The 25,314-nt window shown below is 42.8% G+C and overlaps 1 protein-coding gene and 2 non-coding genes across 10 annotated transcripts in view; all 3 read left to right on the top strand.

Moving 5' to 3' along the window:
* PUM1 (pumilio RNA binding family member 1) overlaps positions 1–25,314 on the top strand; it is a 131,421-nt gene that overhangs the window by 96,429 nt on the left and 9,678 nt on the right. For 5 of the 8 annotated variants that reach the window (XM_073317830.1, XM_073317833.1, XM_073317832.1 and 2 more), the window contains 8 exons: positions 6,181–6,319; positions 7,964–8,107; positions 9,307–9,603; positions 10,399–10,635; positions 20,976–21,243; positions 21,759–21,888; positions 22,598–22,732; positions 24,389–24,526. In XM_073317830.1, coding sequence (XP_073173931.1) covers positions 6,181–6,319; positions 7,964–8,107; positions 9,307–9,603; positions 10,399–10,635; positions 20,976–21,243; positions 21,759–21,888; positions 22,598–22,732; positions 24,389–24,526 — 1,488 coding nt within the window. Of the gene's footprint in view, positions 1–6,180; positions 6,320–7,963; positions 8,108–9,306; positions 9,604–10,398; positions 10,636–20,975; positions 21,244–21,758; positions 21,889–22,597; positions 22,733–24,388; positions 24,527–25,113; positions 25,180–25,314 lie in introns of all 8 variants that reach the window. The other 3 variants (XM_073317831.1, XM_073317834.1, XM_073317835.1) reach the window with 2 other exon arrangements.
* LOC140900601 (small nucleolar RNA SNORD103/SNORD85) lies at positions 4,407–4,480 on the top strand. Its single transcript, XR_012155670.1, has one exon. It is a non-coding gene; the product is annotated as a small nucleolar RNA SNORD103/SNORD85 (small nucleolar RNA).
* Positions 8,208–8,297, top strand: LOC140900602 (small nucleolar RNA SNORD103/SNORD85). The gene has a single exon (XR_012155671.1). It is a non-coding gene; the product is annotated as a small nucleolar RNA SNORD103/SNORD85 (small nucleolar RNA).

Raw genomic sequence — 25,314 nt, 5'->3', positions numbered from 1 at the left:
ATTCCAGGTTACCTAAAGGTATTAAAGTAGATTAGTTAAACCACATTGAACCCCTTTGTGAACTCTGTTAATTAAAGTTAAAATGACCTTAATTTAATTTAGTTTAATTCACTTTGGAAATGAGTTAATTCAAACCAAATTAAGGCCACTTAGGGGAAAAAAACTAGATGGAAAGGAGGAATGTGAGAGGCGATGCAATATGGAAAAGGCCAGCCAGGTTGTTTGGGTTTTTTTTTTTTTTTTGGTTTTTTTGTCCTTTATCTGCACTACAACAAGGAGTATAAAGCATTTAAGAAGTAGAAGTTCAAAATGAATAAAATGAAATCATTTTTACATCAGCATAAAATTAGCCTCTGAAACTCTACTGCAGGACAATATGGAGGCAAATACTTTTGTGATTTAACCAATGCTTATAGAAATAAGTGTGTGCAACAGTAATGAGGACCAACTACTGAGCGGATCACCAGCTGGAATCAGAAGAAATTTCCCCATGATAATATTGCAAATAAGATATATAATGCGGCTTATATCTTCTCTGAAGCCACTATATTTGGTCGTTGTCAGAGAGATGGACCATTGTTCTGTTCCAGTATTACAAGTCATTTGTCATAAAAATGCATATTAATATCCATTTTTAATGCAGCAAGACTTGAACTATAAAGAGAGTTAGAACATTTTGAAAACTCTTACTAACTTAGCTAAGCTATTAATATTAGTTAAGTACATATTAGCTCTTTAAAATGCATATTTTATTAATAGTAACAACCCTTATTAGATGTAGATCAGGTGAGTGCTAAATTAGTCCCTACAAGCATGTGAGAGTGGAAAATGAAAATGACTCTGAAAGTACTAATATAATGTGATGTGGAACGATAGTTAAATTGTGTTACTTAAGGTGGTTTTTCATTATAGCAAAGTAAAAATGCATCATAAATAGTCTGCATCTGTATGGAAATCCAGAAAGTTAACTTAATATTCAACTCAGTATTTTCTGTTTCAAAAATAACTTCCAGATTAATGTTATAATAAATTATTCCATTGTTGCTAAACTCTCCCAGCTCAAGATGGATGATAAAAGGGCTGCTGGTGGCACCAGTTCCTTTGTTTATAGTCCTCCTCCTTACCATCATGACATGAGTAAGAATAGTCTCTGCCCCTCTCATTTTATACCTCAGAAATGCATGCTAATCTGAATTTCAAGCTCTGCATCGACCCTCTCAGATGTATTTACCTAAAACTTGTGCACATATCCAGAGATTGCAAGTTAGATGTCTTTGAGGCTTGAACCTGCTATATTTAGTTCAGAACTAATGCTGAAAACATTAGTCAGGGAGAACATAGTCAGGGAGAACATAGTTTAACAACTAGTATCTAATGGTTCTTCAGGGCTAGAAACAAAATAAATCTGTTATACTGCTGGAAATCAGAGAGGTACCATCTTTGCAGTGATATAAAGCATTTGCTTTTTAGCTCTTGCATGTTGAGAGTTACTGGACCTTACGTGCTCTTTCTACAGGCTAAAAGTCAAGTAGAGTTGGACCTTGCAAAGGGAATTAAAACCAATAAGTAAAAGGTTCTATAGTCATATAAATAGGAAGAAAACAAAGAAAGAAGAAGTGGGACCGCTAAAAACTGAGGATGGAGTGGAGGTCAAGGATAATCTAGGCATGGCCCAATATCTAAACAAATACTTTGCCTCAGTCTTTAATAAGACTAAAGAGGATCTTAGGGATAATGGTAGCATGATAAATGGGAATGAGGATATGGAGGTAGACATCACCATATCTGAGGTAGAAGCGAAACTCAAACAGCTTAATGGGACTAAATCGGGGGGCCCAGATAATCTTCATCCAAGAATATTAAAAGAATTGGCACAAGAAATTGCAAGCCCATTAGCAAGAATTTTTAATGAATCTGTAAACTCAGGGGTTGTACCGTATGACTGGAGAATTGCTAACATAGTTCCTATTTTTAAGAAAGGGAAAAAAAGTGATCCAAGTAATTATAGGCCTGTTAGTTTGACATCTGTAGTATGCAAGGTCTTGGAAAAAATTTTGAAGGAGAAGGTAGTTAAGGACATTGAAGTCAATGGTAAATGGGACAAAATACAACATGGTTTTACAAAAGGTAGATCGTGCCAAACCAACCTGATCTCCTTCTTTGAGAGAGTAACAGATTTTTTAGATAAAGGAAACGCAGTGGATCTAATTTACTTAGATTTTAGTAAGGCGTTTGATACTGTGCCACATGGGGAATTATTAGTTAAATTGGATAAGATGGGCATCAATAGGAAAATTGAAAGGTGGATAGGGAATTGGTTAAAGGAGAGACTACAACGGGTCCTACTGAAAGGTGAACTGTCAAGTTGGAGGGAGGTTACCAGTGGAGTTCCTCAAGGATCAGTTTTGGGACCAATCTTATTTAATCTTTTTATTACTGACCTGGGCACAAAAAGTGGGAGTGTGCTAATAAAGTTTGCAGATGATACAAAGCTGGGAGGTATTGCTAATTTAGAGAAGGACAGGGATACCCTACAGGAGGATCTGGATGACCTTGTAAACTGGAGTAATAGGAATAGGATGAAATTTAATAGTGAGAAGTGTAAGGTCATGCATTTAGGGATTAATAACAAGAATTTTAGTTATAAGCTAGGGACGCATCAACTAGAAGTAACGGAGGAGGAAAAGGACCTTGGAGTATTGGTTGATCATAGGATGACTATGAGCTGCCAATGTGATATGGCTGTGAAAAAAGCTAATGTCGTCTTGGGATGCATCAGGAGAGGTATTTCCAGTAGGGATAAGGAGGTTTTAGTACCGTTATATAAGGCACTGGTGAGACCTCACCTGGAATACTGTGTGCAGTTCTGGTCTCCCATGTTTAAGAAGGATGAATTCAAACTGGAACAGGTACAGAGAAGGGCTACCAGGATGATCCGAGGAATGGAAAACTTGTCTTATGAAAGGAGACTCAGGGAGCTTGGCTTGTTTAGCCTAACTAAAAGAAGGTTGAGGGGAGATATGATTGCTCTCTATAAATATATCAGAGGGATAAATACCAGAGAGGGAGAGGAATTATTTAAACTCAGTACCAATGTGGACACAAGAACAAATGGATATAAACTGGCCACTAGGAAATTTAGATTAGAAATTAGACGAAGGTTTCTAACCATCAGAGGAGTGAAGTTTTGGAATAGCCTTCCGAGGGAAGTAGTGGGGGCAAAAGATCTATCTTGCTTTAAGATTAAACTCGATAAGTTTATGGAGGAGATGGTATGATGGGATAACATGGTTTTGGTAATTAAATATTCATGGTAAATAGGCCCAATGGCCTGTGATGGGTTTTTAAATGGGGTAAGATCCAAGTTACCTGGGAAAGAATTTTCTGTAGTATCTGGCTGATGAATCTTGCCCATATGCACAGGGTTTAGCTGATCGCCATATTTGGGGTCGGGAAGGAATTTTCCTCCAGGGCAGATTGGAAGGCCCTGGGGGTTTTTCGCCTTCCTCTGTAGCATGGGGCACGGGTCACTTGCTGGAGGATTCTCTGCTCCTTGAGGTCTTCAAACTACAATTTGAGGACTTCAATAGCATAGATATAGGTGTGAGGTCTTTTTTAGGAGTGGTGGGTGAAATTCTGTGGCCTGCATTGTGCAGGAGGTCAGACTAGATGATCATAATGGTCCCTTCTGGCCTAAATATCTATGAATCTACATGCCATCTTCTCCACTATATAGCTAGCATCTGGACTTAGCAGCTGCTGTCTTTAGAACTGCTAGAACCAGAAACAAATGCTTTGTACCATCTTAAAGCCCTTCCAGATAAAATAAAGCAATACTCTTTCACTCCATTGATTCTGGACCAGTTATGAGAAGGGCAATTTTTGCTTCCTGACGACAAAGTCAATCTTCAAACGTCTGCACCTGGCAAGTCACCAACATGCGCGGTTGAATTGAGCTTCCACGCTTACACCAAGAAATGCAGGCACTGGTAAAGCAGAAGAAACGAAGTGTGACAGACTTGCCACTTTAGGCTTGGCATTCAGAGTAGGGTCCTGCACCCTGTAAATCAGGTATATGTGAAATGGCTTTTGGAGTGGTTATTGTCTGGTTCAAAAACCATGTATCATAGATATAACCTGTAGTATCTGTCATTATTTTTACAGCCCCAAAAGTGGCCAAAGTGCTTTAGACTTAAAAATGTGTGTATATATTTTAAACGCAAACCTTTCTTCCCCCATGAGACACACCCTGCATTTCTGAGGGAAATCCTCCCAGATGCGCACTTTGAAGAAGTGCTGCTCACGTGTTGCTGTGATTTTTTCAGAACTCGTTTGGGAAACCTAGCTTTTCATTTAAAAATACCAGTTTTGCCCTGATTCCCCTGTGCTTTAGTGGTTTCCAAAAGTGTGGCGATGATGATCCACTTGCCCTCACTGAGAACGCTGTTTGGTAATGAGAACGTCAGAGAGCTGAGCCAGCACTTTTGGAAACCTGCTAGAATGATGTATATGGATACTTTCTCTTTCTTGCTTGGGACATCCCAAAGAGGATGGCAGATTCATAAAAACACCAATATTTCACTTGCTGTGACATGTCCTTCATTATGAATGTTCAGTATATTGCACCAGCATTGTGTGTGCTCATCAGTTCACTGCAGCTGTTGAAACCACTTAGACTGGAGGTGAGTTGAGTGTTTGTGAAAATCTGTTAACTACACTCTTCTCTCTTTTGGTGCGCCAAATAAATATTTGCTTCTAATAACTTTGAGGGAGGCGGGCAGGAGACACCTTTCTGTGTGATCTGTTGTTGTAAAATGTCTAACGTGCGTGGCACCACGTGACAGCTTTTAATAGGCTGAACTCACAAGTGGGTGCACACCTTTTCATAATCACTGGAAGTAGCAGGCTTTCCTGGATAAACCGCAGAGCAGTTAGTGCATCACACACTTTAACTGCAAGGGCTACATGTAAAAGTCATTGTGTGATCTTGTTATTGAAGGGGTCACTGTTTCACAGATGGGTCTACAGCTTGGAAAAACTCAAGCCAAGCCACCATGTCTCACTAGCCTATGAGAACTAAACTGAGTGTTTCTTCATTTCTGCTCAAGTTGGTAAGCTTTAAGTGTCGTCTCTGTGCACATCAGTAGCCAGATGTGTTATTTTCAAAGGGCAAATACCAATAACCATCTTTTTCCAGGAGCAGTGACTGTTTCTTAAAGATTTGTTTACAATGGTGTAAGTTAGAGATGTATGGAAACAGGAATGAAAAGGTTAGTGGGTGAAATTTTCCCAGGTCAGGTCCAGTAAACTTGACAGGGGCATCTTTAGGTATCATGAAAGCATTTGTACCCATTTTGACATCAGGTCTTCTGAGTTTAATACTTCAGTGTGTATAAGACTTTGTAACTGAGAGCATAGTCCACTAAGAATAGAGAGAAGAAAAACTACGCTAATTGTCACACATTTGTCATAGCACAGCGGTTCTCAAACTGTGGGTCAGGACCCCAAAGTGGATCGCGACACCATTTTAGTGGGGTCACCAGGGCTGGCTTAGACTTGTTGGGGCCCAGAGCTGAAGCCCGAGCCCCACCACCTGGGGCTGAAAGGGTTACAGGCCTCCTGCCTGGGGCTGAAGCCCTTTGGCTTCTCCTCCCCACCCACTTCCCCCGCACGGGGTGATGGGGCTCGGACTTTGGCCCCCCGTCCTGGGCCGTGAGGCTCAGCGGGTTCAGGCTTCAGTCCACCATCCTGGGGTTGTGAAGTAATTTTTGTTGTCGGAAAGGGGTCGTGGTACAATTAAGTTTGAGAATCCCTGTCATAGTGCATAGGAAGCTGTACACTTAACTAGAGAGACAAGGTGGGTGAGATAATCTTTTATGGAACCAACTTCTGTTGGTGAGAGAGGCAAGCTTTTCAGTTTACACAGGACTCTTCTTCAGGTGACCTGAAAGCTTCATTGAAAGCTTGTCTCTCTCACCAACAGAAGTTGGTCCAATAAAAGACATTACCTCACCCACCTTGCTTCTCTAATATCCTGGGCTGTATTCATGGCCAAAACAACACTGCATAAACTTCTTAAATAGATTGTTCATGAAAGTTGTAGAAATGTTTTCAGTTATTTTGACTTATACACTAGTTTCAAAGCAGACAGACTAGTTAACGATCCTGTTTTTCACTCAGGTTCTCCGTGGAGGAGCCAGTCAGCGTCCTTTGACTCCAAATCAGAACCAGCAGGGACAGCAGACTGATCCACTCGTGGCAGCTGCAGCAGTAAACTCTGCTCTTGCTTTTGGACAAGGTCTGGCAGCAGGGATGCCAGGTATGGACTCTGTCAATGCCCATTAAACAAAGGAGCACACTAGATAAACTATTACTAATATTCTTTGAACCAGCCATGCTTTCTGATGGTTTAAATCCCTTTGTCAAAGGTGAAAAGAAATGTTATCTCCTGTCCTGCTTCACTTACTCTTAGGATACAGGTTAAATACTCTTACTCTTAGGATAAAGTCAGAAGAGAATACGTTCGGTAGCTTGGCTGTTTGAAGGAATTAATGACTTCTGTTGAAATTTCAAGTTTTGGGTATCTATTGTATCTTTATGGATCTTTGCATTGGGTGAAATCCTGGCCACAATAAAGTGAGTAGCAAAACCCCCATCGACTGTAATGGAGCTAGGATTTCACCCTCATATAATACGCCCACGATTTTATGTAGACGCTAGAGGTTTTAAATATAATAATTACAATGAATTAAGTTGTCTAATGTGGTTTGTCACAACTGTTTCTGTTTGTACCATGGAAGCCAATGAGGAAGATGGTCACGATCAGCTGAGAATTTAGTCTTCCACTGTATTGGGTCTTTTGTGGAGCCTGGGTAGGCTGACATCTTTCTTCCTCAGCAACCTACATCATCACTTCCCAATAGTTGTTCCTGTGGGGGCACATGCAGGCAGCCTCGCTGTCCAGAACACCAAGGTCTGCAGAAGATGAGCTCCCATAACATTAGCTGTGACCCACAAGACTGTTACAAACTCTCTTGTCCTATAAACTGCAGTATTGTAAAGTATACAGGCCATTATTGGCATGCTAAAGGGATATAAGTATGTCTGGTTGGTCAGAGTTAGGTTAAGTGAATGTTCTATAACTTGTCAGCCTGAAGTCTCTTGCTTGGGAATTCCATATGGGTATAGGCCTTCATATGACTTTGAGTGTAACTGTAGAAGGCTTTATTTTGATTATAGAGTGAAAGGGAACATGCATGTTGCAAGGTGTGTTTGATTTATAGGTAGCCTCAAATTGGGCATTATTAATACTACTTGGGCCAAATTTTCAAAAGGGCTCAGCCTCCATTGAGAAATGTTAAGCACTTCTGAAAATCTAGTTACTTGGGTGAGGCATCTAAATGGGAGTTGCCCTTTCTTGACAATCTGGCCCTTGACTTTGGGAGGGCAGTGATTGACAATGTGTATCAGCAGCCCCTCTTCGTGATCAGATGTTGGGATGTTCTGCGTCAGCCAAGCTTTATAATGGCGTGTTCGTGTGTGTGCACAAATGGTGTAGTAAAGTGGTATAGCTGCCCCCGCCCTCACCAGTATGGACACCGGTGGTGTGGTATCAAAGGCACCTTACACGTGTATAGCTTATTCCTGTAAGGGAAGGGAAATAAGTTGTGCTGGTAGGACTCCTTTAGTGTGAACTCAGCACGTTTGAGTTTGCACGTGCAGCATCCACATGGAGGAGTTACAGCTCAGCACTTCAGTGCACACAGCTATTTACGCCCCCTTAGTCTGAACTGTGGAACAGTGTACACATGCAGAAGCAGAATTTATGCAATTTTTCACCTATTTACATTTGAAAATGTCCTGTAGCTGTAATCAGAGCTTCTCTTGAAATAATCTGAAATGTCAGTAGCTCCTGGTGGTAGATGGCTTAGTTGCATATGTTAATTTGTCTCTGTATTCTTAGGTTATCCTATGCTGGCTCCTGCAGCATACTATGACCAAACAGGTGCCCTGGTGGTGAATGCAGGGGCTAGGAATGGCTTGGGGGCCCCTGTGCGTTTGGTAGCCCCTGCTCCTGTCATCATCAGTTCCTCAGCAGCGCAAGCAGGTAAGTTCCAGATAGCTAGAAACATGTGAAAATCTGTCCCGTCCATGTGGAAGACGGGGACAATTCTGTGAATGATGATTGTGCACTCTGCTGAAGATGTTCTGGCAATGATGACACACTTGCCCTCACTGAGATCCATTACAGGGATTGCTGCTGAGAACTTTCTCTGTACTCTGTGGGCTGAGCCTCAAAATACGTAACTGAAGAGTGAGCATAGAATAGCCTTTGGCACCACTTTGCAAAATTCTGATATTATCAGCAGTACCTGGGGGCACCTACTAAAATGAAGATTTTGAAACAGTTTCCATTATAATAATTTACCATGCTCAGTCACCTTTTTTAACTGAAATTTCCCAGGGTTATTTTTTGGATTACTGTGTTTGGGGGTTTTTTATTAGGATATTTTGGGAGGTGTTATGGGGAGGTTTGAGCCAGATCTCTTCATACAGCTTTAAATGATCGAAGAGTGGAAGGAAACGTTCCCTAATCATAAAATAACTCATTTCTAAAGGAAACTCTCAGCATTAATGTTGTGTTAACAACGTTGGCTAATGTTACTTAATACCTTAGATTATTAAAAATCAAAATCATTTTGATTGTCAGATCCTTAGTACTACATGTTTGGGGTTTCACGCATGTCAGGGGAATATTATTTGTTTTTATTGGATGTTTTTAATTAGGTGGACATATGTCTATTGGCCTTCAGTTTTTACAGAATTTAAATTTAATTCAAGCTACAGTTGTCCCTTTAAAATTTAGCTTGGAAGCAGATTGGGTTTGCTTTGGCTACCGTTTGCTTAATCCTCCACAAATGGTGATTATCTTGAAAAAGAGACACACCCAAATACAGTGACCAGGTGTCACAGAGCTATGAGGGGATACTGTTGCAGGCCAGCAAATGAGCAAGACACTGACAAACTATCTGGAAAAAAGAAACATTCAGTGTTCGTAGCACAACTGAAGTGATCTCAAACCATAGCTGTGTAACAAGAGACAGAAGATCAACACAAGGCCTGTGCAGCACTGCGTGCTGCTTAAGTGGAAAATGTGTATGTTTTATGACAACTCCCTGCATAGGAGAGAGTATCACCCAGAGGGAAGAGTAGTAAATAAAATCAGTAGTAAATAAATGATACCTGCTAGTTCTAAGTCCCAACATGGATTGTTTTAGACTATATTGTTTAATTGCTTTTCTACAGCGGTTGCAGCAGCTGCAGCTTCAGCCAATGGTGCAGCTGGTGGTCTGGCAGGAACAACAAATGGACCATTTCGCCCTCTAGGAACTCAGCAGCCTCAACCCCAACCCCAGCAGCAGCCCACCAACAACCTGGCATCCAGCTCATTTTATGGCAACAACTCTCTGAGCAGCAATTCCCAGAGCAGCTCACTCTTTTCTCAGGGCTCCGCCCAGGCTGCCAACACTTCCCTTGGCTTTGGAAGCAGCAGCTCTCTCGGTGCCACGCTGGGATCTGCTCTGGGAGGTTTTGGAACTGCAGGTAGGCATGTTAGCTGGTCTGTTGGAGATGGAACAGCTCGGAACAAGCTGAATGTGCTTGTTGAGTATCAATTAGAGAAGGCCCAGGCTGATACAACCCTTCTTTTTTAGGGCTTATGCCAACTGACTGCCATGGGCTAGATAGAAATTTCCCTTATTAGACAGGTTCTAATTGTGTCTTTACGGGGTTCTTTTACCTTCCTCCAAAGCATCTGGTATTGTTCGCTCTGAGAAAGGAATTTGAGCTAGATGGAGGCTTGATCTGATGCAATCTGGCAATTCCTGTGTTAATACTGTAATGCTCTTTCGGGGAAGTTCTTCATCATCCTGTTGCCCATGAGGCTGACCTCTCCCGTGGCTGAACAATGTTTCCATCCACAGCCCATCCATGCCTGATGGTCCGAATAGACTCAGTCAAGGGTGACACAAACCCTCATCACCTGAGGCTGAACAAGCTACATTGTTGGGCCCCTACTAATTCCAAGAGCTGTCAGTGTTTTTCTGTAAAATCCTTTTTCATGGGTAGTGTATTAGAGATATTAGATCAACAAATTCTATTAAACAAACTTGGCATTGGGCCAAGCAGCCTCTTTGCATTGATGGAAACAGTTCTAGGGACTGATTGTGCCAGGAGGTGCATATACACAATTCCCATTAACTTATGAAAAGAGGAGTCCTGTGCCAAGCAGTTAAAGTGGACACAGGTGCATTTTTCTGTTTATTACATACTTCTCAACACTCCCATCACCCTGAATGGTTTGTAAATTTAATTTAGTTTTATTCTCTCCCATTTCAGTTGCAAACTCTAACACTGGCAGTGGCTCCCGCCGAGACTCCCTTACAGGGAGCAGTGACCTGTACAAGAGGACATCCAGCAGTTTGACGCCTATTGGACACAGTTTTTATAATGGCCTTGGATTTTCCTCCTCTCCTGGGCCTGTTGGTATGCCTCTTCCTAGTCAAGGACCTGGCCATTCGCAGACTCCACCACCTTCCTTATCTTCACATGGATCCTCTTCAAGCTTAAACCTGGGTAAGGAATATTATCCCAACATGGAAATAATTACTGGTGAGCTCTTTCTCCATGCTGAGAATTAAACTACTGTTTAATTATTTAGGTAAGATAAGCACACTCTGGGAATCGTCCACACCTGGTATTTTTATGGCAGACCTGCTACTTTCACACACCAGACAGAACTCTGAACGGAGAGTTGAAAGAGCTGGGTTCTAATCCTGGCTTTTCCAGTGATTCACTCTCATTTTATGCAAGTTTCGGTGTCCCAGTTTCCTGTCTCTAAACTGTGGGTAATACTCAACTCCCTTCCTAAAGCATTTTGAGTGCATGGAAGAAAAGCACAATAAAAGTGTCCAGCATTATTTATTTAAAAAAAAAAAAAAAAGAGCAGGTAGGCTTGACCCATAACCTTTTTAGATGTTTTAAGCTATCCTTTAACCTGTAGGTTAAAGATTTTTGAATAAGGAATTAGTAGGTTAAGGCAATCTGATAGTTTATACCAAACGTAGCAATTTCCAGAGCAGCATTAGTTTTATGCTGTGTTAGGTGTAGCTGTTCAGTTGATGAAAATTTCACATTGATGTGGCCTATCAAAAGAAAATTCATAGTTGGACGTTGAGTTTAGTATATTGCTATATGAAGACATCCCTGGCCAACCAGGACTTAAATAATTTGTAAGAAATGTCATTAAAAACAACTAGCCTTTTTAAATTGTTCTTAGAAAAGATTGAAATGAAATGAGTTGTAGACATTGAATGTACAAAAATATATAGAAAATTGTTGGACTAAAATTCATAATAATATACTAAACTAATGCATGTGTTCATATGTGAATGATGGGCTTGTAAGCACTGCCTTCCCACATGAGAGAATTCACTCCTCTAGAGTGATTCAGGGGGACTGGTAACTAACTGGTTTTTCATTATAATGTGTTGTACAAAATAGGAAATTATTCAATATTCAGGTTATTACCTTGTTTTTGACTCTTCATATGAACACACATCCAGATTGGCAAATCTCCTAAATATTTAGAACAGATCTCCCATTACAGGCACCTTTCAACACCAGGGTGTTGAAATTAAGTGACCACCTTCCACGAGTCTATCATGCATATCTCCTACTTGTAATTTAGTTTGTGTGTATCAGCGTGTAGCACATTCCTGGTCTACATGAGCATTGTATTCAGTATTTAATGGCATATCAGTGTAGAATGTAAGATTTTGGGTGCAGTGGGGTTATGATACAGTAGCCCTGAAGGTGAGTTTTGATGTGAGAGAGAGGAGTTGGTGTAACCTGGAGCTTTTCAGGGGTTGAATATATTTGGAAAGTTTGTAGATTTTATTTTGTATAGTTGGGTGCTCATCAGACTGAAGCTAAATGTCCCACAGTAAAATCAGTACAAAACATTAAAATAGGAGCTAAAGATCGACTGTCTAGAAACAGAGTCTGACGCAAGGGCAGATTTAAGAGCAGTTCCCTTGCAGATAATTGCTCTCCCTGCCTATGGCTGTTCTCAATAACGTTTGTTTGTTAGCCATTTAGATTTTTTTAATTTGGTTTGATTTTTTTTTTTAATGCAAACTCAATTTGGGTGTTAATTAAGTGAGCTTCTTCCACAAGTCTATCATGCAATGAGTGCAGAATGGGGCTTTGGGATTTCACGCTATAGTGAAAGCTCTCGTCATGTTCGTGAATGCCCAGTTCACTTTGAGTTTGGGGATGTTTTAATCATCATCTGATAACACTAGATTCATCATCTTGACTTAGTGCAGAGTCTGGTCTCATCCCCTTTAGAGCTTAATATTGGAACTAGTTTCTGATGGGGAGAGGAAGGAACTCTCACTCAGTGAAGATTTAAAAGACAGCTGGGCCAGTTATAAGGGATTATTAAACCACCTGTTCCTAATCAGTTTGCAAAAGAGGGATCGAAGAAACCTGGTGTAGAATAAAGTTCTACCAATGTATCAACTTGAAGAAAAGTCAAGTTCTTGCAAGCAACTTTGTTTCAGGACCACAATGAGATGGTGGTAGATAAGGTTGAGGTTTGATTTTATTTAGAATCAGCAGTCCTATTGGTTAAATGGTGTACAAGTTGTTCCAGATTTGTCCTTTATTTAGCCCTGGTCTTCAGTACAGAGTTGGGTCGAAGTAAGGTAGGTCGACCTAATTATGTCAGTGTCTACACTATAGCCTGACTCCTGCTGATGTAAGTGTCCTACTACACCAACCTAGTAACTCCACCTCCTCAAGAGGTATGGAGCCATGAAATTGACAAGAAAGCCACTCACAGTTTGGGCTGTCACCCTGGAGCAGGTGGAGGGCTCCAGTGAGAGCCCAGCTGCTCGCTGCTGGCCAGGGTCCCAGCTCCTGGCCAGTAGCCCAGGTGCACCGAAGCTCCCAGCTCCCTACTGGGAGCCCAGCTGCTGCCTGGGCTCCTGGCATAGAGCTCCCAGCTCGGAGCCCAGACAGCTGCTGTGTTCCCAGCAGGGAGCCAAGAGCCACAGGGGCTGCCGAGTTCCCAGTGGGGAGCTTCACAGAGCTAAGAGCCTTGGCTCTCAGCCCCCCGCACTGCCTCTCTTAAGTCAGCGGAAGCGCTCGTGGTGAGGACATGCACCACCAAAAGAAGAAAGTTAAGTAATTGCTGCGGTGGCTGTACGTGGACCTAACATGGGTCGACTTAAGTTTGTAGTGTAGACATGCCCTTAGCCATTTCATGGCTATGGTCTTTTAACTGGGAAGTGATGTATTCTCTATTACTGAGTGCTGTACAAACCAGGAAGATTCATCCCAGTTCTTTCAGTTGTCTGATTATATCATAGCTGTGAAATATGGTTTATATTTAACCAAGTTGGTTCTTTCTGGCATTGTAATCCTGAGAGTTATTTGGGCAGTACCAAGTACCGTGAACTGCAGATAAGCAGTTCTTGAAATAGCCTACAAAGAGAGACTGCAAGAGGGAGACCCTGAGGGAGATGATTATATCACAACTCGAAAGTACAAAATTTGCATAGGCAAGATAAATATATTATTGTAACGCTACCCTCCATGGATTTTAGTTCAGTATACATACAGTCTCTCTCCAGTAGTGTTTCTGCTGTTGCCTTAGGTTGCACAAAATATTTTTTTTCTTCTAACCTCTCAAATTCCATTGCAGAACATATTGATTCTTGCAGATATGTAGGAGAGACGGGGGTCAAATTTTGAAGTCTTAAATGTTGTGGCTCTTGGTGGAAACTTTGCTATTTAAATTCTTGTAGCACATAATGAGAGGCTATAATGTAGACATGTAATGCATGGGTGATCTCTCCTTTGCAGGGTTGGGGAAAACAGGTGCTTAGAAAGTTGTTGAATCCTTAGGGTTTTTCTTCATTTAGAGTTATTCCTGATAAACTACCCAGATTAAATCCCTGTTTGGATGCTTTTATTCCAGAATAAGGGTATCTACACAGAGAGTTAGTCAGGAGTAGATATTTTGCTTGAAATTCACACCCTACCTTAATCTGAGTTAATGGGTTTTAATGCCATGTGTTCTGCTGCAGTTAGTGGCACGCTTCAGGGCTCTGCAATAGATTGTACAAAAAGATCACCAATGAGAAGTGTTAATCAGCTGGTATGGCGTTACTGCTGGGTAATCCTGCCCTTCCTTGCAGTTTGCAAGGCATTTTGGTTTGAAAACTCCTTTTCTTTTTAAACAGGATGTAGGTGCCCTCTAGTGGACAACCACTGTATATCACCCACTAGCCCAAGTTCAGTGTCTCCCTTGGTAAGAGTCATAGCTGGCTGTTTCTCAGAGAGTTTTCTTTTCATCGCCCTTCTGCTGGGAATAGCTTTCATTCCAGCAGTTCCCCCATTCCGAGCAGCCTGGAGACCCTGCAGATGACGCAATCCCCAAGTGCTGCTTCCAGGAACAGTTAGAGCAGCATGGCTGCAACTGTCACTTTGCTGCTCCAGAGGCCTGTGCCCTCCCTTGCACAGCTCTGGAGCACCTTGAATTCACCATCTCAGTACCTCTCTGGCTGGCTCTTGAATAAAACAGTGCCATCAGATTAACACCTGAGGCCCCTCACCATGCACTGAGGAGAAACCCAGCAAAAAGTTTCCTGCCTGAAGTGGGAAGTGACTTGACTGGTTCAGCAAAGTCAGTGTTGGGATAGCTGCTTCTGTCTCAGATCTCCCCACTACCCAAAACCAGGATACAGAAGCTGTTGTCTTGCACTCCCTGTCTGTTGATTCCCTCTTACCCAAGCCAGGCATTCTGAATGAGCCATCTCTTCTCACTCCAACCCCAAATTGAGCAAGCCTCAGCCAGGCCCTCTGCCTTGCTCAAGGAGATAAAACCATCCTAAACCTGTCATTTATACGACAAGCCTGGACTCAATGCAGGCTCCGGCCCAAGCTACACCAGGGCTCAGACTAGAGAATTATAATGGGCCCCTCTGGCCCTAAAAGTCTGTCCAACTTAGGGATATGGTTAGGGACTATTTAGAAAAGCTGGACGTGCACAAGTCAGTGGGGCCGGATGCGTTGCATCCGAGGGTGCTAAAGGAGTTGGCAGATGTGATTGCAGAGCCATTGGCCATTATCTTTGAAAACTCATTGTGATCGCGGGAGGTCCCGGACGACTGGAAAAAGGCTAAGGTAGTGGCCATCTTTAAAAAAAGGAAGGAGGATGATCCTGGGAACTACAGGCCAGTCAGCCTCACCTCAGTCCCTGGAAAAATCATGGAGCAGGTCCTCAAGGAATCAATTCTGAAACACTTAGAGGAGAGGAAAGTGATCAGGAACAGTCAGCATGGATTCACCAAGGGCAAGTCATGCCTGACTAATCTAATTGCCTTCTATGACGAGATAACTGGCTCTGTGGATGATATGGGGAAAGCAGTGGACGTGTTGTTCCTTGACTTTAGCAAAGCTTTTGACACTGTCTCCCACAGTATTCTTGCCAGCAAGTTAAAGAAGTATGGGCTGGATGAATGGACTATAAGGTGGATAGAAAGTTGGCTAGATTGTCGGGCTCAACAGGTAGTGATCAAAGGCTCCATGTCTAGTTGGCAGCCGGTATCAAGTGGAGTGCCCCAGGGGTCGGTCCTGGGGCCGGTTTTGTTCAATATCTTCATAAATGATCTGGAGGATGGTGAGGATTGCACCCTCAGCAAGTTTGCAGATGACACTAAACTAGGAGGAGTGGTAGATACGCTGGAGGGTAGGGATAGGATAGAGAGGGCCCTAGACAAATTAGAGGATTGGGCCAAAAGAAATCTGATGAGGTTCAACAAGGACAAGTGCAGAGTCCTGCACTTGGGACGGAAGAATCCCATGCACCGCTACAGACTAGGGACCGAATGGCTCGGCAGCAGTTCTTCAGAAAAGGACCTAGGGGTTCCAATGGACGAGAAGCTGGATATGAGTCAACGATGTGCCCTTGTTGCCAAGAAGGCCAATGGCATTTTGGGCTGTATAAGTAGGGGCATTGCCAGCAGATCGAGAGACATGATCGTTACCCTCTATTCAACATTGGTGAGGCCTCATCTGGAGTACTGTGTCCAGTTTTGGGCCCCACTCTACAAGAAGGATGTGGAAAAGTTGGAAAAAGTCCGGCGGAGGGCAACAAAAATGATTAGGGGACTGGAACACATGACTTATGAGGAGAAGCTGAGAGAACTGGGATTGTTTAGTCTGCGGAAGAGAAGAATGAGAGGGGATTTGATAGCTGCTTTCAACTACCTGAAAGGGGGTTTGAAAGAGGATGTATCTAGACTGTTCTCAGTGGTAGCTGATGACAGAACAAGGAGTAATGGTCTCAAGTTGCAGTGGGGGAGATTTAGGTTGGATATTAGGAAAAAACTTTTTCACTAAGAGGGTGGTGAAACACTGGAATGCGTTACCTAGGGAGGTGGTGGAATCTCCTTCCTTAGATATTTTTAAGGTCAGGCTTGACAAAGCCCTGGCTGGGATGATTTAGTTGGGGATTGGTCCTGCTTTGAGCAGGGGGTTGCACTAGAGGACCTCCTGAGGTCCCTTCCAACCCTGAGATTCTAGGATTCTAAGTAGCTATCAGACCTTCCCATCATATGTATTCATCAGATGCCACTTCAGATGAAAAATGACCTTCATAGGAACTGGTTTGGGAGGGAGTACTATTAAAGCATAAATTTCCTAGATTTACCAGTAGTCAAGAAAGCCATTGGCTCACTTTCTCCCAGAATTCCTGCTCAGCTAGCCACTGTGCACATAGAAAATGAGAGCCACACCACTGGCAGAGAGATCTTCTCTCTCCTGGGGTGTGCAGGATGGGGAATTTTCATATATGCCCCTTGTATCCAGAAGAAGCTGAACAATCAAGGAGATTCTTCCCAGGGGAGTGGGAACTCAGTGAGACCATTTTCAGTTACTTGACTCCCATGGGATGTCTCTCTCAGGGAACCTCTTCACTAATTACCATGGGAAAGTGCAGTTAATTTTGTTCCCAGCACTGGCAGCTGCAAGCTTGGCTAAAGGAGGCATGCTCTTCAGGTGGGCAGCCCTACAGATGTATGCATCACTCAACCTCTTTCTCTTCCACCTCCTTGTCAGAGATGCCTTATTGGATTTTCGGGCACTGTGCTCCTCTCTGCCCCCATACTGGCTTTGCAGACTGGGTTCCACTTGGATAAGAATGTCTTTCTCTGAACCACATAGTAAAATCTTTCAGTGGTAGCCATGTTAGTCTGTATCAGCAAAAAAACTCCTAGGATTTCTTGTGGCACCTTAGAGACTAACAAATTTATTTGGGCATAAGATTTCGTGGGCTAGAACCCACTTCATCAGATGTATGAAGTAAAAGATACAGGAGCAGGTATAAATACATGAAATGATGTGGGTTGCTTTACCAAGTGTTAGGTCAGTCTAACAAGATAAATCAATTAACAGCAGGATACCAAGGGAGGAGAAATAACTTTTGAAGTGGTAAGAGAGTGGCCCATTACAGACAGTTGACAAGAAGGTGTGAGTAACAGTAGGGAGAAATTAGTATTGGGGAAATTAAGTTTAGGTTTTGTAATGACCCAACCACTCCAGTCTTTATTCAGGCCTAATCAGATGGTATCTAGTTTGCAAATTAATTCTAGTTCTGCAGCTTCACGTTGGAGTCTGTTTTTTAAGTTTTTTTGTTGAAGAATTACCACTTTGAGGTCTGTTACTGAGTGACCAGAGAGATTGAAGTGTTCTCCGACTGGTTTTTGAATGTTATGATTCCTGATGTCAGATTCGTGTCCATTTATTCTTTTGCGTAGAGACTGTCCGGTTTGGCCAATGTACATGGCAGAGGGGCAGTGTTGGCATATATCACATTTGTAGATGTGCAGGTGAACGAGCCCCGGATGTTGTGGCTGATGTCGTTAGTTCCTATGATGGTGTCCCTTGAATAGATATGTGGACAGAGTTGGCACCAGGGTTTGTAGCAAGGTTTGGTCCCTGGGCTGGTGTTTTTGTTGAGTAGTGTGTAGTTTCTGGTGAGTATTTCCTTCAGGTTGGGGGGCTGTTTGTAAGCAAGGACTGGCCTGTCTCCCAAGGTCTGTGAGAGTGAAGGGTCATCCTTCAGGATAGGTTGTAGATCTTGATGATGCGCTGGAAAGGTTTTAGTTGGGGGCTGGAGGTAATAGCTAGTGGCTTTCTGTTACTTTCTTTGTGGGTCCTGTCTTGTAGTAGGTGATTTCTGGGTACCCTTCTTGCTCTGTCAATCTGTTTCTTCACTTTACCAGGTGGGTATTGCAGTTTTAAGAACACTTGATAGAGATTCTGTAGGTGTTTGTCTGAGGGATCGGAGCAAATGTGGTTGTATCTTAAAGCTTGGCTGTAGACAATGGATCGTGTGATGTGGTCTAGATGAAAGCTGGAGGCATGTAGGTAAGTATAGCAGTCAGTAGGTTTCCGGTATAGGGTGGTGGTGATGTGACCATCGCTTATTAGCACTGTAGTGTCTAGGAAGTAAAAAGAAAAGGAGTACTTGTGGCACCTTAGAGACTAACTGGTTACAGAGAATACAGACTAACACGGCTGTTACTCTGAAACCTGTCTAGGAAGTGGATCTCTTGTGTGGACTGGTCCAGGCTGAGGTTGATGGTAGGGTGGAAATCATTGAAATCTTGGTGGAATTCCTCAAGGGCCTCCTTCCCATGGGTCCAGATGATGAAGATGTCGTCAATGTAGCGCAAGTAGAGTAGGGGCATAAGGGGACGAGAGTTGAGGAAGCGTTGTTCTAAGTCAGCCATAAAAATGTTGGCATATTGAGGGGCCATGCGGGTACCCATAGCAGTGCTGCTGACTTAAATGTATAAATTGTCCCCAAATCTGAAATAGTTGTGGGTGAGGTCAAAGTCACAAAGTGCAGCCACCAGGTTTGCCGTGATGCTATCGGGGATGCTATTCTTGACGGCTTGTAGTCCATCTTTGTGTGGGATGTTGGTGTAGAGGGCATCTACATCCATAGTGGCCAGGATGGTGTTACAGGAAAATCACCGATGGATTGAAGTTTCCTCAGGAAGTCAGTGGTGTCTCGAAGATAGCTGGGAGTGCTGGTAGCATAGGGCCTGAGGAGAGGGTCCACATAGCCAGACAATCCTGCTGTCAGAGAGCCAATGCCTGAGATGATGGGGCGTCCAGGATTTCCAGGTTTATGGATCTTGGATAGCAGGTAGAATACCCCAGGTCGGGGCTCTAGGGGTGTGTCTGTGCAGATTTGTTCCTGTGCTTCTTTAGGGAGTTTCTTGAGCAGATGGTGTAGTTTCAGCTGTCTGTAATGGGCCACTCCCTCACCACTTCAAAAGTTATTGGTACCCTGCTGTTAATTGATTTATCTCGTTAGACTGACCTAACACTTGGTAAAGTAACCCACATCCTTTCATATATTTATACCTGCTCCTGTATCTTTTACTCCATGCATCCGGTGAAGTGGGCTCTAGCCCACGAACGCTTCTGCCCAACTACATTCGTTCCTCTCCAAGGTGCCACAAGGACTCCTTTTTTTTTTTTTTTCTTAATAGTAAAATCTTGTTCCTCAAGATGAGTTGCAACAGCTGTCCACTAGAGGGAGCCTGGGTCCTGTATATCAGTGTTTCTCAACGACTGGTCCGTGAGCTCTCCCTGACTCAGTTTAGGAAGCTGGTCCCTAGTATCAAAAGGGTTGAGAAACACTACTGTATGTAAAGGGGAAAAGTCTTCAGCGAAGCTGAGTGGGTGGCAGGACCGGGCGAGTTTGTAACAGTTGATGGAACTTTGTGAGAAATTACAGTTATGGATAAAGAAACGGTGTTTGGGTTTTTTAAGTGACTTTCCATCCACCTGTGCATCCCCTAAATGTAGTATGAATCCTAAACTCTTCCCCACTTCTCCTAACAGGAAGATGATCATTTGGGGCTACTTTTGAAAGCTTTTCAATAATTATATTTGCTCACCGAGGTTTCCCAGCGAAACATATATTGAAGGGACAGTAGGACTCCCTTTAACCAATAAGAGGTAAAATTGCTAACTGAAAGACTGTAGTGGAAAATAAATAATTCTGTTTCTTTTGTGCATTTGGCAGCTCATTGTGTTGAATTTCACTGTTTTCTTGTGTTTATTTTGAGTGAGTCGTTTCACGCGACGACAGAGGAAAGAAAAACATTGGAAAATTAGGAAAATATGATTGAAAAACCACACAAGTTGACAGGGAGACTTGGCGCAGATGTATCTGAAACACTTCTAATGCACCTGAGGATCCCTTTAAAGTTGTAAAAGTAGCTTTGGGAGCCTGTCTTGTCCTGGGGGAGACAGTCCAAGATGGGCCAGCCACACTGTTGCAACTTTAAAAGCTGCTAAATTCCTATTGCATTAGCAAGGACTGCCACTTGTGGAAATACAGATGTTACCCTTTCACACTTGTACATATTACTACACTACATCCTTAAAAGGGACTTTAAAGTACAGGGTGGGCCCTGGATGGGCTAGGAGAGTCAGAAAGGGATGCGGACAGTTGCTGTATTGTGATAGGAAAGACTTGAAACTGACAGCATGCCAGATTTTTAGACTCCTTTAAACAGTCTCAGGAACTAAAGGCCTTACCAGTTTTAAACCAAACTCCCCAGTGAAATCTTTAGGCAGTTCTGCTTAAATGCAATAGTGCCGAATTAAAGAACCATGCTTAAACACAGTCCTAGCTAAACTGTTTCCTGGGACAGTTTGTCCAGTCTGTCTTCAAGAACAGGTTGCCAGCAAAACCAGTTTAGCTGGACTAAGAATAGCATAGAAAGAGTCTTACAAAGAGCTCCTGTCTCTGTCTGGAGCCCAGTCATTCAGCTGCTCACCTTTAGCTTTTGAAACATCCTCATTTTTGTGACCCACAGGAGGGCTCACAAATGGTAGCGGCCGCTACATCTCCGCTGCCCCTGGAGCTGAAGCCAAGTACCGCAGTGCAAGCAGTGCCTCTAGCCTCTTCAGCCCCAGCAGCACACTGTTCCCCTCCTCTCGCCTGCGCTACGGGATGTCTGATGTCATGCCCTCTGGCCGAAGCAGGCTGCTCGAAGACTTCCGCAATAACCGGTACCCTAACCTGCAGCTCAGGGAGATTGCCGGGCACATCATGGAGTTTTCCCAGGATCAGCATGGATCCAGGTGGGATTAAAAACAATACACAATATGACACTTTTAGGACACTCCCTTCTTGTTCAGCTCAGTGTGCAGTGAACATCAGAAGCAAGGAGGCTCTACACAGGAGCGGAAACTGTGCAACCAAATTGCTTCACTCTCATGCTCCTTTTTGTAGATATTCTGCCACCAGTGTTTGTCCCCAAGTGCTTTGTGTGTAAATAGGAGCAGTCTCATTACCTAGTTAACCTGCTCGCTGTGCCAGCATCACTTCATGCTCCCAGTGTTCAAAGGGCTGTCCAAGCAGGAAGTAACCAATAACCCTGCGTCAGGATGTGCTTTGCTGTGCAACAGGGAGATTCTTGGGATATTTGTACTTGTGCCATCACCTAGAGTTTCAAATAGGCACTGTATGTAACTCGGTTTATTTTGAGCCAGAAAACATGGGGCTTTGGAATGGGTTTTTAGTAGAATGAATACAGTGAGGGAGCATGTGCCAGTAGCCCTTCGAATTATAACATCACACCAATCCTGTTCCTCAGGTTTATTCAGCTGAAACTGGAGCGTGCCACCCCTGCTGAGCGCCAGCTTGTGTTCAATGAAATCCTACAGGCAGCTTACCAGCTGATGGTCGATGTGTTTGGCAATTACGTCATACAGAAGTTCTTTGAAGTGAGTTTTCATTCCCTTGTTTGCTAGTTCCTGTCCGACAGGAACTAATCCTGGGGTGCTGGAGGGTAGCTATGTAAAGACCCTGCCACCAAATAAGGGTAGGAGATTGTTCAGCACTGACAGGGTAGTCACTCCATCTCCAGATGCTGCTAAATTCTCCCTGCTGGGATGACTCAGGCCTGAGGCTCTTAAACGCTTCGGAAGAGTACTTGTTTTGCCTTTAGGATGCACCAGGTGTCAGATAGCTCTTTAAAAATTCTCCCCTCGGGAGGTGCCTAGATCCTCTACAACAGGGGTGGGCAAACTTTTTGGCCTGAGGGCCACATCCTGTTTGTATGGAAATTGTACGAAGGGCTGATTAGGGGGGGCTTGCTTGGAGTGCATGGTCTTTCCAGGAACTTTTTCAGTGTCACTGTGTTAATCAGCTGGTATGTGTGTCTGAATGTGGTGAGTTCAGTACCTTTGTCACTTGACTTCTGTTGAATGTATCGGGCATGTCTGACACACAGTCACCTCCTCATTTTGTTGATACACACCCAGAGAGCATGCAGTTCTTTCAGGGACTCCACATGCTCTTCTGGGCTTTGAAATGCGAAACCAGAGACTTTAACATTATAACCTGCTTACTGCCCCTCCTTTCCCAGTCTATTCCTGGGCTTCACAAAGGTTTGGTGCATGTTAGAACAACAGTGTCTGTCCTCCTTTCTAGTTTGGCAGTCTTGATCAGAAGTTGGCCTTGGCAGAACGTATCCGTGGGCACGTTCTGTCCCTGGCTTTGCAGATGTACGGCTGCAGAGTTATTCAGAAGGCTCTTGAGTTTATCCCCCCAGACCAGCAGGTAATTGTAAGTTTCCATTTTAACTTTCTTCTTGATGTTGAATGTTTCTTGCTGTTTGGTACTTGAATTATTATACACTTGTTGCATTGTTTTTGTCTGTCAGTGGTTTTCCTTAGATTTGGTTTGTGGTATATATGTTATGTTTCATGTGCATGATAAGTGTGTGACATTCTGTGAATCCATTACAGACAAGGAGTGCCATCAGACTGTGCCATCTCACAGTTAAACAATTTCCAGTGTTTCCTGTAATCACATTGTAATGTGGCACGTGGGGACGTTGATAGTGAATTGGCAGACGTCTATTTAAATCCCTCCAAGTAAACAGTTCCCAAATTGTTGCTTTTTGTTCCCAAATTGTTCCCACTCAGTAGGACTTTGCTGCATTAATGTAGGAGGTCAAAATCCTGCCTTTCAACATCAACTATATACTTAATGCACTCTTGCGTACTTGGGAGGAATTCTTTATTCCTTCCAAGATATTAGCCAGAGAGACCAAGTATTAGACACACATGGGAAATCACCTAGCTTCTGCTGCGAACAGACTGGCAAAGATCCCATTCCCTCATCCAGGATTTCATTAACAACGTAGATATTTAAAATGAGAAATGCAGTGCATGAGCTGTAGCTCACGAAAGCTTATGCTCTAATAAATTGGTTAGTCTCTAAGGTGCCACAAGTACTCCTTTTCTTTTTGCGAATACAGACTAACACGGCTGTTACTCTGAAACCAAAGATTTTTGGGAATCACAATTTAAGGATCTCTCATTGGCTTATTAAAGCCCATTTCAGTTGTTAATTTAGAAGTATATTTACTTTGGGCTATTTCTTCAGCACAGCAATAGGGAGGGGTGTTTGTGCTGCAAGAAATCGTGGTGTGGGGGCCCAAGAGAAGTTCCTATCAGTCTAAGTCTTTGCTGAATTAATGTCCCAGTATGGTGTGGAGCAGTTCTCTGATCCTGAAAGTGGCATGGTGTGGATCAGTTGTAAAAGTGAAATCCTGACCGTTGGTTGTTTTTATAGATTCCACACCATGTTTTATAAGAGTGGAGCTGTTAGCTCCACTGTCGCCTAAACTCCTATTATAATTAGATTAATCTTACCTAAGTTCCACTTACTTTGTCCTGTACTATTGTATGGCATTGCTGTGCTCTGAATAATTATCACCATCTACTCCAGCAATGGCTGCATTTCACTGATGACTAAAGTATTTCTCATGTAGTTTCACTTCAAATTTTTTTAATGTAAGTTCTCTGCGTTCTGTATTATTCATATGAATGCTAACTGCAATGCATATGGATGTTTGAGACAGGATGCTTGTCGGTTGTTCCTTAACTAGACAACTGCTTCACCTAACTTTGTAATCATAAATGGCTTTTTATTAGTTATCTGTGTAGCACAGTAAGCTTAGTGCATAGCATCACTGCATCATCAACTGTTGGAAAACTTTCATTACGGTAGTGATGAGACACAACCAAGTTCTTCATGGAGGACTTTTAAACTTTAGATTTAGCGTGGATGTCCTTTGTTTTTTGTTTGTTTAGTTGGTTTTTTTGGTTGGGTTTTTTTTTTGGTGGGGGTTATTAATGAAGATTCTGCATGGATATTTGTAAGCTATGAACTCCGGGGGTGCTTTCTGTTTGTATCTGTCTTTCTTTCCAATAGAACGAGATGGTACGGGAGCTAGATGGCCATGTACTGAAGTGTGTGAAAGACCAGAATGGTAATCACGTGGTGCAGAAGTGTATTGAGTGTGTACAGCCTCAGTCCCTGCAGTTTATCATTGATGCATTTAAGGGGCAGGTAAGTTCTTGAGAAGATAGAAATAAAATGTTGAGCCCTCATTATTTGTGGTGTTTAGTATCACTTTGAACAGAAGCTTAGTTGCTATAACTCACTCAGACCGTTGGGTTTTCAGCTGTAACGGCTTGTTTCCTGCAAACACCCCTGGGAAGAATTTAGCAATAAAATATGGGTGGACACCTCTTCAGTCACAAGCATTGTCCTTTTGCCTGCCGAGATATCTCACAGAGCAGCCTTGCAAAAATCTATTTCACTGGAACAAGTAATATTTTTTTTTTTTGGTGGGTGAACAATTAGGTTTTTTCCACCAGTCTTCATAGTAAGGATGATGAGTATGCTTTGCTTTGTGGCTGGACTAGTAAATTTTCATCGTGACATTTGTTTTGAAAAGCTTTCCCAAGGGTCCAGTTGTGGGCCAGAAAGTTTAATTTAATTTACCTCCAGAGATGTAGAGCCATTTCTGTCCCATTCCGTTCCTGGAACTCCTAGTATGCTTATGAATAGCCATTTAATTATGTAGCAGCCTTTATCTGTGCTATTGTAGTTCAGTTATCCTGACCTTTTCATTATAAAATCCCTATTTTAAGTGTCTCCAGCTCTGCTGCCATAATTGGCTTTGAATTGAAGCTGAAAGATGAAATCCCAGCCTGAAAGTGAGTTTTCGTTTTGATGCTAGGACTCTTTCAGTCCTCATTTCGCTTACCTTTTAAAGCACACTTATGGTCAGAAAAGTAACAGTTAAAAAAACCACCTTCTTATACATTGAGTCTTCTCTATGGTTGTTTTCA

The sequence above is a fragment of the Lepidochelys kempii genome, chromosome 19 (assembly GCF_965140265.1).
Source record: "Lepidochelys kempii isolate rLepKem1 chromosome 19, rLepKem1.hap2, whole genome shotgun sequence".
NCBI classification, from domain to species: Eukaryota; Metazoa; Chordata; order Testudines; family Cheloniidae; genus Lepidochelys; species Lepidochelys kempii.
This window is presented reverse-complemented; position numbering and strand designations above follow the sequence as displayed.